Below are 14,496 nucleotides of genomic sequence, written 5' to 3' on the forward strand. Positions count from 1 at the left end.
TCATACAGTTTTTCTTTCCATATAAAATCTTTGCTATTGCTTAACACTAAATTTTAATAATTTTATAGGCCATGCATGTATGTACACACACATACACACACACACACGATGTACAATGATAGTAACAATCATATAACTATATATAACATAGGATCTTTACTATTCAACATTCTAACCTTATCTCAGGGGCCTTATCTCACTGCTTAATTCAGAAATCATTTATTATAAGTTTCATAAAATGAATATTCTCCTAAATACTATCAGTGTTATTTCATGAAAAGTCATGTAAATAAAACTATCTGCTCAACAAAATTATAGCATACTTTAGTGACACTGGAATGTATTTGTATAGATATCATTTTTATTATATCAAAGATATAAATTTACATTATTTTATGTATAAAGCTTGGCAGTGCTGTCAGGACATGGGATTAAAAAAAGTAACTTTCATCTCTACTATGACATTGTAGGATAAATAAGGTGCTTCTTACAAATGTAGCCTTGTTTCTCTTTACATGTTTCAGAAAAATAAATTTCTTTTGATTTGTAAGATAGACAGGCTTGTTGCATCTGAGGTCTAGGAAGCTGAAACCTAAAACAGAAGAAATATCACAGTTATAATGGAATTCTATACAATCTCAAAGGGAATATACAACTTTTGTTTTATGCAAATTTTAAAATTACGATTTTTATGTAATTTAACAAAATTTAATTTCTGTCACTTAGTGGCACATACAAGTAAAATTTTAGTAAATTGAAAAGTTGATAGATTATAGAGGAACAGGCCCAGGAGTGGGCTATCTCCTCCCTGGCTCCAGAGAAAGGGAAACTGCCTCAGTTTCAAAGGGAAGGGCCATCTCCTCAACTACATCAGTCTAGGATACCACCATGGAGGGTCAAGGGTTCACGGCCACCATTCTGGTGGGGCCAGAGGATAGAATACTGCAATGAATCAAAAAGAATTATTCTTGAATCTTAAAATTTAATGGACTTTTCCCTAATAAATTTCAGACTTACTTGGGATTCATTATGACCCCTTTATTCTGTCTGATTTTTCCTTTTGGAATGGAAATATTTGTCCTATTTTTGTCCCACCCTTATGTCCTAAGATACAATAAATTATTTGGTTTCCTAAATTCTCAGCAGGAGAGGAATTTTGCCACAGAATGATTCATGTACCAGCTCTGATTTTGATGACAGTTAGATGAGATTGTAGACTTAAAGTTGATGCTGAAATGATTGAAGACCTTTGGAGTTGTTGAGAATGTATTTTGCATATGAGAAAGATGGAAAGTTTGGGGAGTCAGAGGGCAATGTATTATGGATTGAACTGCATTTCCCCAAAACTCAAATGTTCAGATCCTCAGAAAGTTTGGAGATAGGGTCTTTGAATGGGTGATGCAAAATGAAATAATTATGATGAGCCCTAATTCAATATGACTGGTGTCACAAGAGAAGGAAACCTGGGCATAGTGAAAAGATATAGGGAGAAGATGGCTGTCTGAAAGTCAAGGAAGAGAGACCTCAGAAGAAATCAACCTGCTGACATCTTGATCTCAGCCTCTGAGAGAATATGTGTCCTCCGTTTATACTACCCAGTCTGTGGTACTTGGTTATGGAAGCACTAGAAAACGAATGTGGTTTATAAGAAAGATTCTCAGGGAGAGCAGATTAAGGAATTAAATGTTAGTTACTTCTAGAATCTACAATTCTGTATATAAGATTGGTTTCAAATCATTGTTTCTTTCCTCTGTTACTCAAATGTCCTTGAAATTAAGGCCCAGGTATCCTTCATTAATGTTCTTTTTGATAAATGCAGTTCCTTGAGGCAAACATTATACTTAAAGTAAGCCCTTTATGTCAGGTAGATACTTACAAATAAGGGGGCAGAGCTGAATCATTTTCCCATACCCACTGATGGAAAATTTCATTATAGTAGGCTCCAATCCAAAAGAAAGAGTTCAAAGAGAAGAAATTCTGGTGGTAAGAAAAAAATACACAAATTATTATTTTTTCATCAACTGCATGAAAGAACCTTTAAAAAAATTCAACATCATATGTATATTTATTCAATTCCTCCAGCCCACAAAATCATTAATGTATCCTGTAGTACAAGACTATTTTAGATGCTGATGAGTAGCAGTGAAAAACACAACATCCTCATTTTATGGGAGATACAGAAAATAAATAAATTTTTTTGAGTAAAAATAATAGTGTTGGTTTGAAGAAGAAAGGAGTGAGCTTTTTAAAAGAACAAAACCATCACAGATTTCTTGGAGATTAATTTTACCCCCATTATCTACCTCTTTGGGTGCATAATAAAAAGGATCTTCTCTATTAGGAAAACTGACACAATGGGACCTTTACTTCAATGCTGATGCACATTTAGGACCCATTCTCCATCTTCTCACATAGTGTTCCAGATTCGGATGTACTGGTCACACAATGGTATTAGATTTGGAGCTACAAAGGCTATACCCTATTAGTGCTGGGATATACCAGGTTCCTTTTCTTTGACTGAGGTATTCCTTATAATATCTGGCTCTCTCTGGATTTATTATTTATAATTTTTATAAAGGTAATATCAAATATTATTTCAAAATATTTTTCTTTTTTTTTACCCACCACATAGACCTATATTTTGCATGTGAAAATGGAAACAAAAGATAAATGAGTATTATCCTTCAGCTATTGGTCTAGTGCTGAATTTGGGCAAATGTTAAAGATTCCTCAGTTCAATCTAGTTAATCAATCTCATATATCTCTCATATTATTATGACACTCGGTAAAAACTCACCATCTCATCTCTGTTTATCTTTAGGAGGCTGGAATTTAGAGATAAGCAGACATTTTGACTCTCCCTCCAAGATAACTGTTCCTTGGAGAAGTAATAACAATTGCATCGGAACCAGACCCAATTCTTTGGACAAGGATGACAGCAAGGTCCTAGGCAAAGATTCTTTGTCATTGCACTGAGAAGATACACAAACTCTGATTTTGTTTATTATTTGTTAAAAACACACCTTATAAATATACACTTTATGATAGCATAGGAATCTTACGTAAAGATGATAAAAATAGCTGAACCATTAGTTTTCTTACCTCTATATCATTATAGCATTTAGAGACTGAAATACCTTCATGTTACATCACCAGATTAATTTTTTTGGCTGGAAATTTTGACCTTTCAACATAAATTCTGCCTTTTCAAAAATTTGTTCTTATGTTATTTAATTTTATGATCTATAAACCTATGAGATCTCACAAGAATTTCTCAAATGAATTTATTTGAAAGTTACATAAACTTCTATCTCTTAAAGTTGTTTGGGGGACTATATTTTATAACTTCTGTAAGTACATATTGTAGTACCTTGCTATAAAGGCTCTATGTTTATGGAACTAATACAAATAATAAAAGTATTTTCTTCTTAAATCAGTATAAGAAGCCAAGCTATAAAATCATTGCCTACCTTTTTGTTGCATTAAGGAAGATGTTCTTTCAGAAAATGCTACAAAAATAGTCAATATCATAATTAGATCTTCCTTTAAATTAATACATCAAAATGAAATAATAAAAGTCTATATTCTATAAGCATAAGTCAGAAATTTTAAAGAAAATTTAAAGGTAAGTTTTTTGTTTTTCCCCCCCTTGATGCTGGGAATTGAGCCTAAGGAAGGCCTAGCACATCCCAGGAAAATGCTCTACCACTGAACTACCACCCCAGTCAAGGTAGAATTTTGATGAGGTAAAATTGTGAACCTAGTTTCTGCTTATCATATTATATGAAAGAAATAATCCTTCCAAGGGAAGACAATTTAGAGGACTCTCTGGTTACTCACAGTTTGCAGTAAAAAAAGCCACTGTAATGGTTGCAACCATCAGGAGAAGGAACATGACACCAAGCACACAAGAAATAAGCCTCCATGGAAAAGGTGAGCAACCCCCTAGAAGAAACAAAATCAGAGGCAGACTCTTGATATAAAAACAGTGCTGAGCAATTGGTGAAAGCAACCCCCGTCTCTCACTGTCTTGACAAGGTCATAGTGAAAATAAGTGCTGGCAAAGCCACTCTCCCACTGTCTTGACAAGGCCACACTGAGAATGAATGCTGGCAAAGCCGTGCTGGTTGGTGGGAAACCGAAACCATGAGACCCTTTTATATGTAATTGGGACTTTTCATTTTCATGCTCATGTTCTTGACAGGAGGCATGAGTATGTTAAATGCCATAAGGCTGTTCTACTACCTTGAAGGCTGTTCTACTACCCCTCAGCATGTCAAGGACAAAGTAGAAAGCTGCTCTACTATCTCAGCACATTGAGGACAAAATTGATAATGGACAGCAATCATTCTCTGAAAGGTCACAAGAATTTTAGGCACCACATTGATTAAAATCAACTAGAACCTAAGCCCATATTTCCGGCCTTTTAGAAAACCTAATCATTATACAAAACCCACCATATGTAGTTTTATTCTTGATTTAGGAAAATTATGTTATACACTTAGGAAAGTCAAGACATATAAGGATACATTCTTTTCATTTCTCTAAACCCTTTTTTACTTCACATAGGGATTTATGATGAGCATACTTAATATTGGTGGAAAGTGGACTGATGTTTAGAACTTACTTTTTATTGAGAAAGATTATAAAGATATAAGAACTAGTGCACCTTGACTGAGAAACAAAGAAACTCTTTGAGAAAGTAGCTCAACCAGTTTTATGAGAATAAATTTAGGAATTAATTAAAGTAGCTTTATAAGACATATTTTTAGAATAATGTTAGAAATATTTTTCTATTTAGATTCTTGGGTTTAGAATTCTTAAGTTTTTAGCTGTGTGGGTTTCTGATATGCTTTAAGAATGGCTTATAAACTTTAGGATATTTTAAGTGTAAGACTTAAGGGGACTTTTTTAGATGGGAATTTTAGATTAGAAATAAAAGTGCAGGTGTACTTTAAAACTTAAAGGTTAATGATAGGTTAGGAGACTTAGTCTGGTTACGTAGTTTGGCATTAGTTAATAGTACATCTTGGGAAAATCTGAAAAAATGTAAATTAGTGACGCATTTTATTAATGACTGATAATTAAAAAGTCACATCCTGGAAAACTGTAAATTGATGTTACATTTTTCTATACCCCTAATTATGGTTAAGGAAACGTTATGTCTTGGCAAAGTTTTGAAATTGTATAATCAATGACGTATTCTGAATCTATAATGATGAGAAAAATTGTAATAAAAGATGACACAGAGAAAGCTGCATTAGAGCTCTTTCTCTGGAGATTGCTCCAACGAAATGACTCCTGTCTCATCGTTTAGCCAACGCCACTCATCCTTCAGGACTCCCCGGACCCCGCTAGGGCTGGACACCGGCAAGCAATCAATAACAGAAATATAAATATCATAACAAAATATGAGCAAATAATTCACAATTTATATAATGAAATAATGGAAACAAAAAAATTAATGGCAGAGTACAGTCCTTAATTCATAAATTCTAGCTCCAAATACTCCTCTTTATTATTCCTCTCCACCTAAGAAAAGGAAAAAAAAACTGAGCAAGAAAACTTTATGAAACCAAAATGAGAAATGATTCATTTAAGCACTGAGTTCTTTCCTATACAAAAAGTAAAAGTGGTTTTTGATTTTATTTCTTGATGGACTCAAACTAAAAAGTTTCTTCTTAGCAAAAGAAACAATCTGTGAGGTGAATAGAGAGCCTACATCTTGGGAGCAAATCTTTACCCCTCACATATCAGATAGAGAACTCATCTCTAGGATATTTAAAGAACTCAAAACAGCTAAGCACACACAAAAAAAAAACCAAATAACCCAATCAATAAATGAGCCAAGGACCTGAACAGACACTTCTCAGGAGAAGATATACAATCAGTCAACAAATATATGAAAAAATGTTCATCATCACTAGCAATTAGAAAAATGCATATCAAAACCACTCTAAGATTTCATCTCACTCCAGTCAGAATGGCTATTATGAAGACAAACAACAATAAGTGTTGAAGAAAGATGTGGGGAAAAAGGTACACTCATACACTGCTGCTGGGACTGCAAATTGATGCAGCCAATATGGAAAGTAGTATGGAGATTCCTTGGAAAATTGGGAATGGAACCACCATTTGACCCACTATCCCTCTCCTGGGTCTATACCCAAAGGACTTAAAAACAGCATACTACAGGGACACAGCCACATCAATGTTTATAGCAGCACAGTTCACAATAGCTAAACTGTGGAACCAACCTAAATGTCCTTCAATAGATGAATGGATAAAAAAAAATGTGAAATATATACACAATGGAATATTACTCAGCACTAAAAGAGAATAAAATCATGGCATTTTCAGGTAAATGGATGGCGTTGGAAAAGATAATGCTAAGTGAATTTAGCCAATCCCAAAACAACAAATGCCAAATGTTTTCTTTGATATAGGGAGGCTGATTCATAGTGGGATATGGAGAGGGAGCATGGGAGGAATAGATGAACTCTAGATAGGGAAAAGGGGGTGGAGGGAAAGGCAGGGGGCATAGGGTTATAAATGATGGTGGAATGTGATGATCATTATTATCCAAAGTACATGTATAAGGACATGAATTGGTGTGAATATACTTTGTATACAACCAGAGATATGAAAAATTATGCTCTATATGTGTATTAAGAATTGTAAGGCATTCTGCTGTCATATATTAAAAAATAAAAAAGTAAAAGTGGCTACATTCTAAATTAGGAAGCTGAATAAGTACCACTTACTTATTTTTTCCTTCCACACTTCCTCCTTTCCTTAACTCAGTGAACATATATGAAAGTGTACAATGTGTTATGAAGGATAATACCCAGGAACAGGGACACAAGTATGAGATGCAGCCTCCACTGAGTCCTCATTTTCTACAACATTTGCTAAGTTAACACTTAAGAACTGAATTCTAGTATCCCTCTTCCTGCATCTGTATTGCAAATACCTGATGAAAGATGTTGAACAGCTAGTGCTCATTCACATCTAAAATCTGAATCTTCACCTTGATTCTCCAATGCATTTGACAATTATTTTATCTTTTGTCAAATTCTCCTATTTTTTTTGTCACCTCAATTCTTTTTTCAGATATTCACCATTATGCCATCTGTCCTTATGGGAAATGAACAAAGATCAAAAGACTAAAAAAAAAAAAAAAAAAAAAAATGGAGTTTCTATGTAGGTAAAATGTCAAAAGCTTGTTTCATTTTCCTTGAGATTTTCTTGGGTTGATAATCTCTGTAGATTTTAAACTATTGGAATTCCTATTGAATCACTTTACTTCACTTTCTTCTCTGTCATGGCAGAAAGCAAGATCTTAAAGGTACTTCTCACTAAGAATATTCCCATCTTTGGAGAACTAAGCATGAAACAAAGTAGGACTTTAGATGAAGGAAGCATCTTGGCATACAAGTTTAACCAAACTAGCTAGATATTTATGGCTTGGCATGATTATTTTTTTACCAAATTATTTAGGATGGAAAATTGAAGGTATTCTTTCCTGGCATCTCCTTGAGGTGCATCTCCTATGTGTTTCCATCAGGACTCAGAGCAGCCATGCAAGGACCACATATTTAAGCATTCAAATTTAGGAATTTGAGAAATGGCCCTTAATCTTGCCACAAGGTAGAAACACAGCAACCTGATCTGTGATACATAAAAATAATTTAATAAAAAGCCAGATAAAAAACAATTTATATAACAAATTTTATAACTAGAAAAATTACTATAAACATTTCAGCTATTCTCAAATTATATGAGTAAATAAAACACAATATTAAAAAATGAAACAGAATTTTTGGAACTTGATTTAGTAGTCTGGAGTAGTTTGGAAAATAGGCAAGTAAAAATAATAGAATTCTGAAACTTAATTAAAGGTCTCATTCTACTTTTGATTAACAGCAAATAGACTTAATTAGCAAGATTGATTTTTAAAGTGAGAGAATTGAAAAAGAAGTCCCAGAGATAGACCCTAATACATAAAAGTGTTAAAATATAATAAAGGACACACACACACACACACAAATACCTCCATGAGTTACTAAGAAAAAAACTTGCAACTAATAATCATAGCTTTCCATGACAGCTATACAAAATTTATACTTTATTTTCTTTCTTTTTCTTAATGAATATATGAAGTTTAGAAGACACAAAATATGACTTTATCATAAGCATATAATTGTACAACTATAATTCTATTCAAAACATAATATTATCAGCATCCATAGGGTCAAAATATAACCATTATCCTTATTTCCATTGCCACTAAATAATTTTGCTCGATTTGAACTTGATATAAATAAAGTCATATAGTACATGAAAAAGTTTTGTATATGAAAAGTTTCTTTATATTTCTACTTATTGTGGAAAGTAACATATATAGAATATTAAATTATACACTCCAAATCCTTATAAGCAGAAAACAGTATCATAGGGGACTTCTAAAATGTTTACTCTACTTTTAACATTTTCTTTAATAAACATGTATTATTCAATCGACAAATAACTATAAATTATGCTTTTTTTCCCTTAAAAGCTAAACACTTTGAATTTTATTACCAAAAACTCACACAAAACGTGCTTATGTTTTTGTAAAAAATAATCCAAGGAAATCTTGGCAACCTAATTTTTATAGCCACAAGAAATTGGCTTCTACTATTTGAAAAGCTTGCCACCTTACTTCTAATTCTTCATATCTTTCCCAGATCATTAGGTCTGAAAAACATAAGCTGGCTGCAATCAGATGCAGAGTTCCAGAAACAAGACTTAAATGCAACTTCCCATTACATTAGCTGCATTAAATCTTAAATAGGGGTTAATTTTGTTGTTGCTATATGCAATTTGCGATCCAAATTTGAAATAAATACGTGTCTTTTATTTGTTTCAGGAATATGGAACAATCAAGTATCAGCTGTATACCACCCTCTGACACAGAAGTCAATCCAGTCCAATTATATGTTGACTTCTTGCACAATAAAATTCTCAGGCCTCAGAACAACTTAAGTCTTAAGTTCAGCCTCTCATGCAGCTGTGCCCCATAATTTTTTCCACACTTTGACACCTTGAAGTCTGTAGCAAGAGAATTTCCAACTTTTTTGACTTATTCAAATTCATGTCTAAAGGAACTCTCACCTAAGCAATGAAATGTCTAAACTATACAGATTACCTTTCAATTTATTTATAATATTGACCATTTGGCCTTTGTCATAATCTACATTGTCAATACTCAATATTTTACTTGCATTTCCTACTTAGATTTGGAAAAAGTTTTTGCTATATTTTTGTATCTCCCCAATACATTACACAGATTACTACATAATTTTCATTCTGTATATGTTTATTAAATATAATATTTTACCTTTGCTAATGATATTGCTTGCCATGTTATTGTATTTTTTTAGTAAAGTTTCTGGTCTTTTACCTTTTTCCTGATGAATGGCAATTTGTTCAAACTTAATTTAGTCTTCATACCTTTTTTCATTGTGTGTTTCTGCTGATAATTCTCATTCAGTGTAGTAAAAGTTGTAGGCTCCTCATTCATTTTCATATAGGAAAAAACACTGTGAAATAAAGAGTGCAAATATTGATATGTCACTCTATAATTTGGAAAGGTATCTTATAATAAAAACAGGGGGAAATATTTTTTAATATTTGTGTTGAAGAATAGATATGCCAGGATTGAAAACACAATTATAGATATGCAATGATTTTATTTCCAAAAATTCTAAGCCTATCCCTCTCTAGCATCATTGTAATTTAAATAAAATAAAAGCATTCATTTTATTATTTGTACTCCCTAGTAAACATTTCACAATTGATGATTAAAGCATGAGGTTAATATTCGCATTTCATAATTAATAAATATTGGAGAAAGCATCTTTCTTTCATATTATTTTAGGATTTATTTTTATGTGTTGATTTTTTGTAGTTATTTATGTATATATTATTTTTTTAGTTTTCTTTTTTGTTGTTTTTATTTATTTTTTAAATACACCACAATAGTGGAATGCATTACACTCCTTATTACACATATACAGCACAATTTTTTGTAACTCTGTATATAAAGTATGTTCACACCAAATTATGCCATTATACATGTACTCTTTTTTTTTTCATTACAATTCTTAATACAGATAAATGCCCAGAAATGAAATTCACGGGTTGTGGGATAATTACATGTTTAGTCTTTTTTTAAAAAAATTTCTTTTATTAGTGCGTTACAATTAAACATACTAGAGAGATTCATTGTGACATTCATACATGCACAACATAACATATACCCTATTGATGTATACAGTCTGTTGATTTACTAGTTTATTTCTTTATTTTATAAAAATCTTCTTTATTTTGAATAAGTAAATAAGGAATTTAATTATAAAAAAGTAATTAAGACAGACTAAATACCAAAACATGTAAGTTTCAAAGTTTGAAAATTTTTGGTTATAAATATTTATTAAAATTGGTTTTCGGCATCAAAACTGGCAAAGCACTGATCAGGACAAAGTCTATTATTTGTCAGACTTTAAAATACCTTACTTGCCAGGTGTGATGGTACACGCTTGTTATCTCAGCAGCTTGGGAGGCTGAGGCAGAAAGATTATGAGTTCAAAGCCAGCCTCAGCAATTTAGGGAGGCCCTAAGAAACTTTGACCCTGCCTCTAAATAAAATATTTAAAAAAAGAGCTGGAGATATGGCTCTTTGTGGTTACAAAAAAAAGAAATAATAATAATAATAATAATAATAATAATAATAATAATAATATCTGACTCAACTTTTCAAGCTTTTACTAAGAAAAACTACTAGACATGCAGCAAAGATTGGGAAGAAAAAAGTCAAAGAAAGAAAAACTTTGATAACTTGAAGCCAGAAAATAAACTGCAGTTTTTAAAGTTAAAAATGTCTAAAAACATACAGAGTCTCCCCTAAAAATTTCCTAGTGATTGTTTGTTTTAAAAGTTGAAGGAGGGAAAATTATGAATGAAGTAGAAAAGGTTAAACGTACCTGAAATGAGGAAGAAATTTCAGAAACTTGAACTAAAAATTTAATATGTGGGAAAGTGAGGAGGCAGGACCTGGTAAATTAGAGCAGAAATAGAAACTGTCAATCCCAGTAGAAAAAACGTGCTTGTTGTATCACATTTCATAGTTAACTACAGGAACTTCACAACCACAATATAGGTGAGAGCACTGCTTGGAAGCCAAGCAAAGTAATGTATTTCATTTCAAGCCATGATAAGCATAGAGAAATTAATTTCTTACGATTGGAGAATCTGGTGTCTTTTCAATTACAGTAACCAGAGTAAGTCTATTCACTTCAATAATCTACAAAACAGCAAATTAATTTGCTGCAACTTTCAAGAATAGTATTTGTTTACTGAAAAACAGGTATGTTGTCTCTGCAGAATTAAGGACAAATACATCATTAATAAACCCTTAATTTTTTTGTATTTTGAAAGAGAGATTATAGGAAGATGTATGTGGCTCAATCATAGAAACATATTGCTGACTTGTGCTCTTTCTTTCTTACTGATGCACACTTTATATTCTCATTTTTATTTTTCTCTGTTATAATGGTTTTGAAAAAAACTCACATTTGTCCAGTGTATTATATACTTTCCCCCTAAAAATATGAATGGTATTATTTGTACACATACATATAAACTTATAAAAATGACCCAATAAATAAATTAAATGTGATTATACAAGAGATATATTAGGTATATAAAGAAAACCAAAGAAAATAACATTTTTATTATTAATGACATTCAGAAACAGTACAAATAGTTATGAGAAGTAAGAAAGGTAATCACCATTCTTAGAATAGTTTCATAATGTTCTAATGTGCAGAGGCTCTTTGGGCCATATGTAGTTTTCTTAAAATAGCAAAATAAATTTAAAAATCTGTTGTTTGGAAGTGTTTTGTTTATTTTGATCAAAACTAAAACTCTGTTGCCTTTTAAACTATTACCAAAATCTCAAGTCATAAGAATTAATAATCTTTCTCCACATCTTATTTCTATGAATACAATGGTGGTAAGGATCAAGAGGTACTATATTTAAACTCAGGTTTATGGGGTGCTAGAGATCCCAAATACAAACTTTTTACCATATTAAATAAGGTGTTGATGATAGTAACTTAATGAAACATGGCACTTGTAACTGTGAGTTCAGTTAAAGCTCTTTCAATGATCCTTTCTTTATAAGACTTTCTCCCAGTGTGTTAGCTTTTCTTTACTGTATCAAAATACCTGAGAAAAATAATCTTGCAAAGAAGAAAGTTTTTCTTTGTTTTTTTTTTTTTTACATTTTTCAGACGTTTCAGTCCATGGTTGATTGGCCCCATCACTTTGGGGGCTGAGGTGAGAAGGTACATAATGATGAGGAAGAAGCATTTAGTGAAGCAAAAATATATTAACCTCATGGTGATAGGCAGGGAGAGAAAAGGACTGGAGTCCTTCTATTTCCTTTGAGGGCATACTACCAAGACCTAACACTTCTCATAAGACCCCATTTCTTGAAGTCTCCACTATCAGCCAATTATACCAAGCCAGGGATCAGATCTTTAATACACAGGCCTTTGGAGACATTCAGTATATAAACTAAAGCACCTGATATAGACCTAAGACCATTTACATTACCCTAATAATTCATTTCAATGCATTATCTGTTTTTGAGACTACTTTGCACTAATTTGCCTCAACGTATAATGGAAGTTAATAAGCAGAAGGATATTGCAAAAACAAAGTAAAAATACAGACTGTTTCAAAATTAACTGATATATTAATAACCAAACTTTATCTATGTCAAAAGGCAAGTTTGAGATAAAGTGACTCAGGAGAAAATATTCCTTTCTCTTTATCTAGTTACAGACCCCAGATGGACAAACCGAGATAGTAAAATTATTTTTTTGAGACATAATATTTGTGCATCTTAATGTACATTTTCTTTTTTGAACCAGGGATTAAATCCAGGGGCACTGGATCATTGAGCCACATCCTCAGCCCCATTTTGTATTTTATTTAGAGACAGGGTCTCACGAAGTTGCTTAGTACCTTGCTAAATTGCTGAGGCTGGCTTTGAACTCACAATTCTCCTATCTCAGCCTCCTGAGCCCCTGGGATCACAGGCATGCACTACCGCGCTGGGCCTTAGCATACATTTTTGTAACTCATTACATGTACACAATATATAATAATCAAATGAAGGTAATAAGCACTTCCATCTCTTCAAACATTAAACATTTTCATGTGTTGGGAATTTCATCTGTTCTAGTCATTTGGAAGTGTAGATTATTTAAATCAATAGTTGCTCTCCTATGCTACAGAAAAACAGAATTCCTTCTCTCTGTGTTGTGGTGCCCCTTTTTGAACTTCTTTCCCTCCACAATCCCCCTCTTCATTTCCTGAACTCTATGAACTATTTTATTCCATTCATCTACGTGATTCTTTTTAGTTTTCACAAATGAGAATATGTGGCATTTGTCTTTCCGCGTGTCTTATTTCATTTAACATAATGACCTTCAGTTCCATCCATGCTGCTGCAAATGACAGGGCCGGATCTTTAATGGAAATGGTATGAATTTCTGAAAGGCTCTGGAGGCCGTTAGTTTGTCAGATGTTTGTAAGCAAAACAAACCAGGGGAGCTTTTTCTTTTGCTCATCCTTTCCTAGTTTCCAACCCCATTCATAAACGTACTCTCCCCAAAAAGAGAAAGCAAAAAAGTTACCACCACCATCTTAAGATTCAATAAGACTCGAGAGAGAACTTGAGATGTAAATGCTTCTTATTAGGTTAACAGCCTAATGCACCAGAACAGGTATAAAGACAGGAACACAGGACAATTTAATCCTGAGGAATCTTAGCATGGTAGACATATATATATATCTCATCAAAGTTAGTCTGCCTTAGAGCAAACAGAAGGACGACACTACTCGCTTCCTTAAAGTTGAGATCTACAAAGCCAGAGTGATTGCACCTTCTTTGTACTGAGACAAAACTACAAAGGGAGCAGTTGAGTTAAGAAACATATTACAAGCTGTCTTGACCTTCTTCCATCCCTGGGCTTGACAAGTTCAAACTAAATGGACTTTTCCTGCATGAAAGGTATAACCACAGCCCTCAGGTCATCTTCACTGCAAATGTGTGGTGAATGTGAGAAGAAACTTGTTATGTTTTGTAAAAAGTCAAGTGTGAAATAATTTCACACTTTTTCTTGTCAAGATTTGTCAAGGTTGCTTCTCAACATATGTTTTAAAAATTAATGAATTGCCCAAGATTTTGTACACTGCTTCTAAAGAATTCCTATCTTTAATTTTGTTGGAGGCATTTTGATATTATGGCTAAAAGCACATGTTTGGTATCACATTAAGTCAGTATATCAGTTCAACTGAGCCATTTATAATTTTTGCAATTTTAGTCCAGCTTAACTCTATGATTTATTTCTTAATCTGTAAAAATAAAGAGAATAAAAG

General features: G+C 32.6%; 1 protein-coding gene across 1 annotated transcript; it reads right to left on the reverse strand.

Annotated features, from left to right (window-relative positions):
• Positions 1-339: 339 nt before the first annotated feature.
• LOC114082884 (killer cell lectin-like receptor subfamily E member 1) lies at positions 340-11,173 on the reverse strand. Its single transcript, XM_027923992.2, has 7 exons — positions 11,028-11,173; positions 9,496-9,584; positions 3,841-3,945; positions 3,471-3,509; positions 2,798-2,946; positions 1,877-1,977; positions 340-592 (listed from the first exon to the last, which is right to left on the reverse strand). The coding sequence occupies exons 2-7, from the start codon at positions 9,569-9,571 to the stop codon at positions 457-459; spliced, it is 606 nt and encodes a 201-aa protein (XP_027779793.2). The 5' UTR covers positions 9,572-9,584; positions 11,028-11,173; the 3' UTR covers positions 340-456.
• Positions 11,174-14,496: the final 3,323 nt, after the last annotated feature.

This window comes from Marmota flaviventris, chromosome 3, assembly GCF_047511675.1.
Source record: "Marmota flaviventris isolate mMarFla1 chromosome 3, mMarFla1.hap1, whole genome shotgun sequence".
In the NCBI taxonomy this organism is placed as follows: Eukaryota; Metazoa; Chordata; class Mammalia; order Rodentia; family Sciuridae; genus Marmota; species Marmota flaviventris.

Coding starts and splice junctions, on each gene's coding strand:
- LOC114082884 (XM_027923992.2), bottom strand. CDS start 9,571: ATGAAAATGAATGAGGAGCCTACAACTTTTACTACACTGAATGAGAAT. Junction 3,510..3,840: donor GGCTTTTTTTACTGCAAACT/GTGAGTAACCAG, acceptor CTATTTTTGTAG/CATTTTCTGAAAGAACATCT. Junction 593..1,876: donor TCAGCTCTGCCCCCTTATTT/GTAAGTATCTAC, acceptor CTTCTGTTTTAG/GTTTCAGCTTCCTAGACCTC.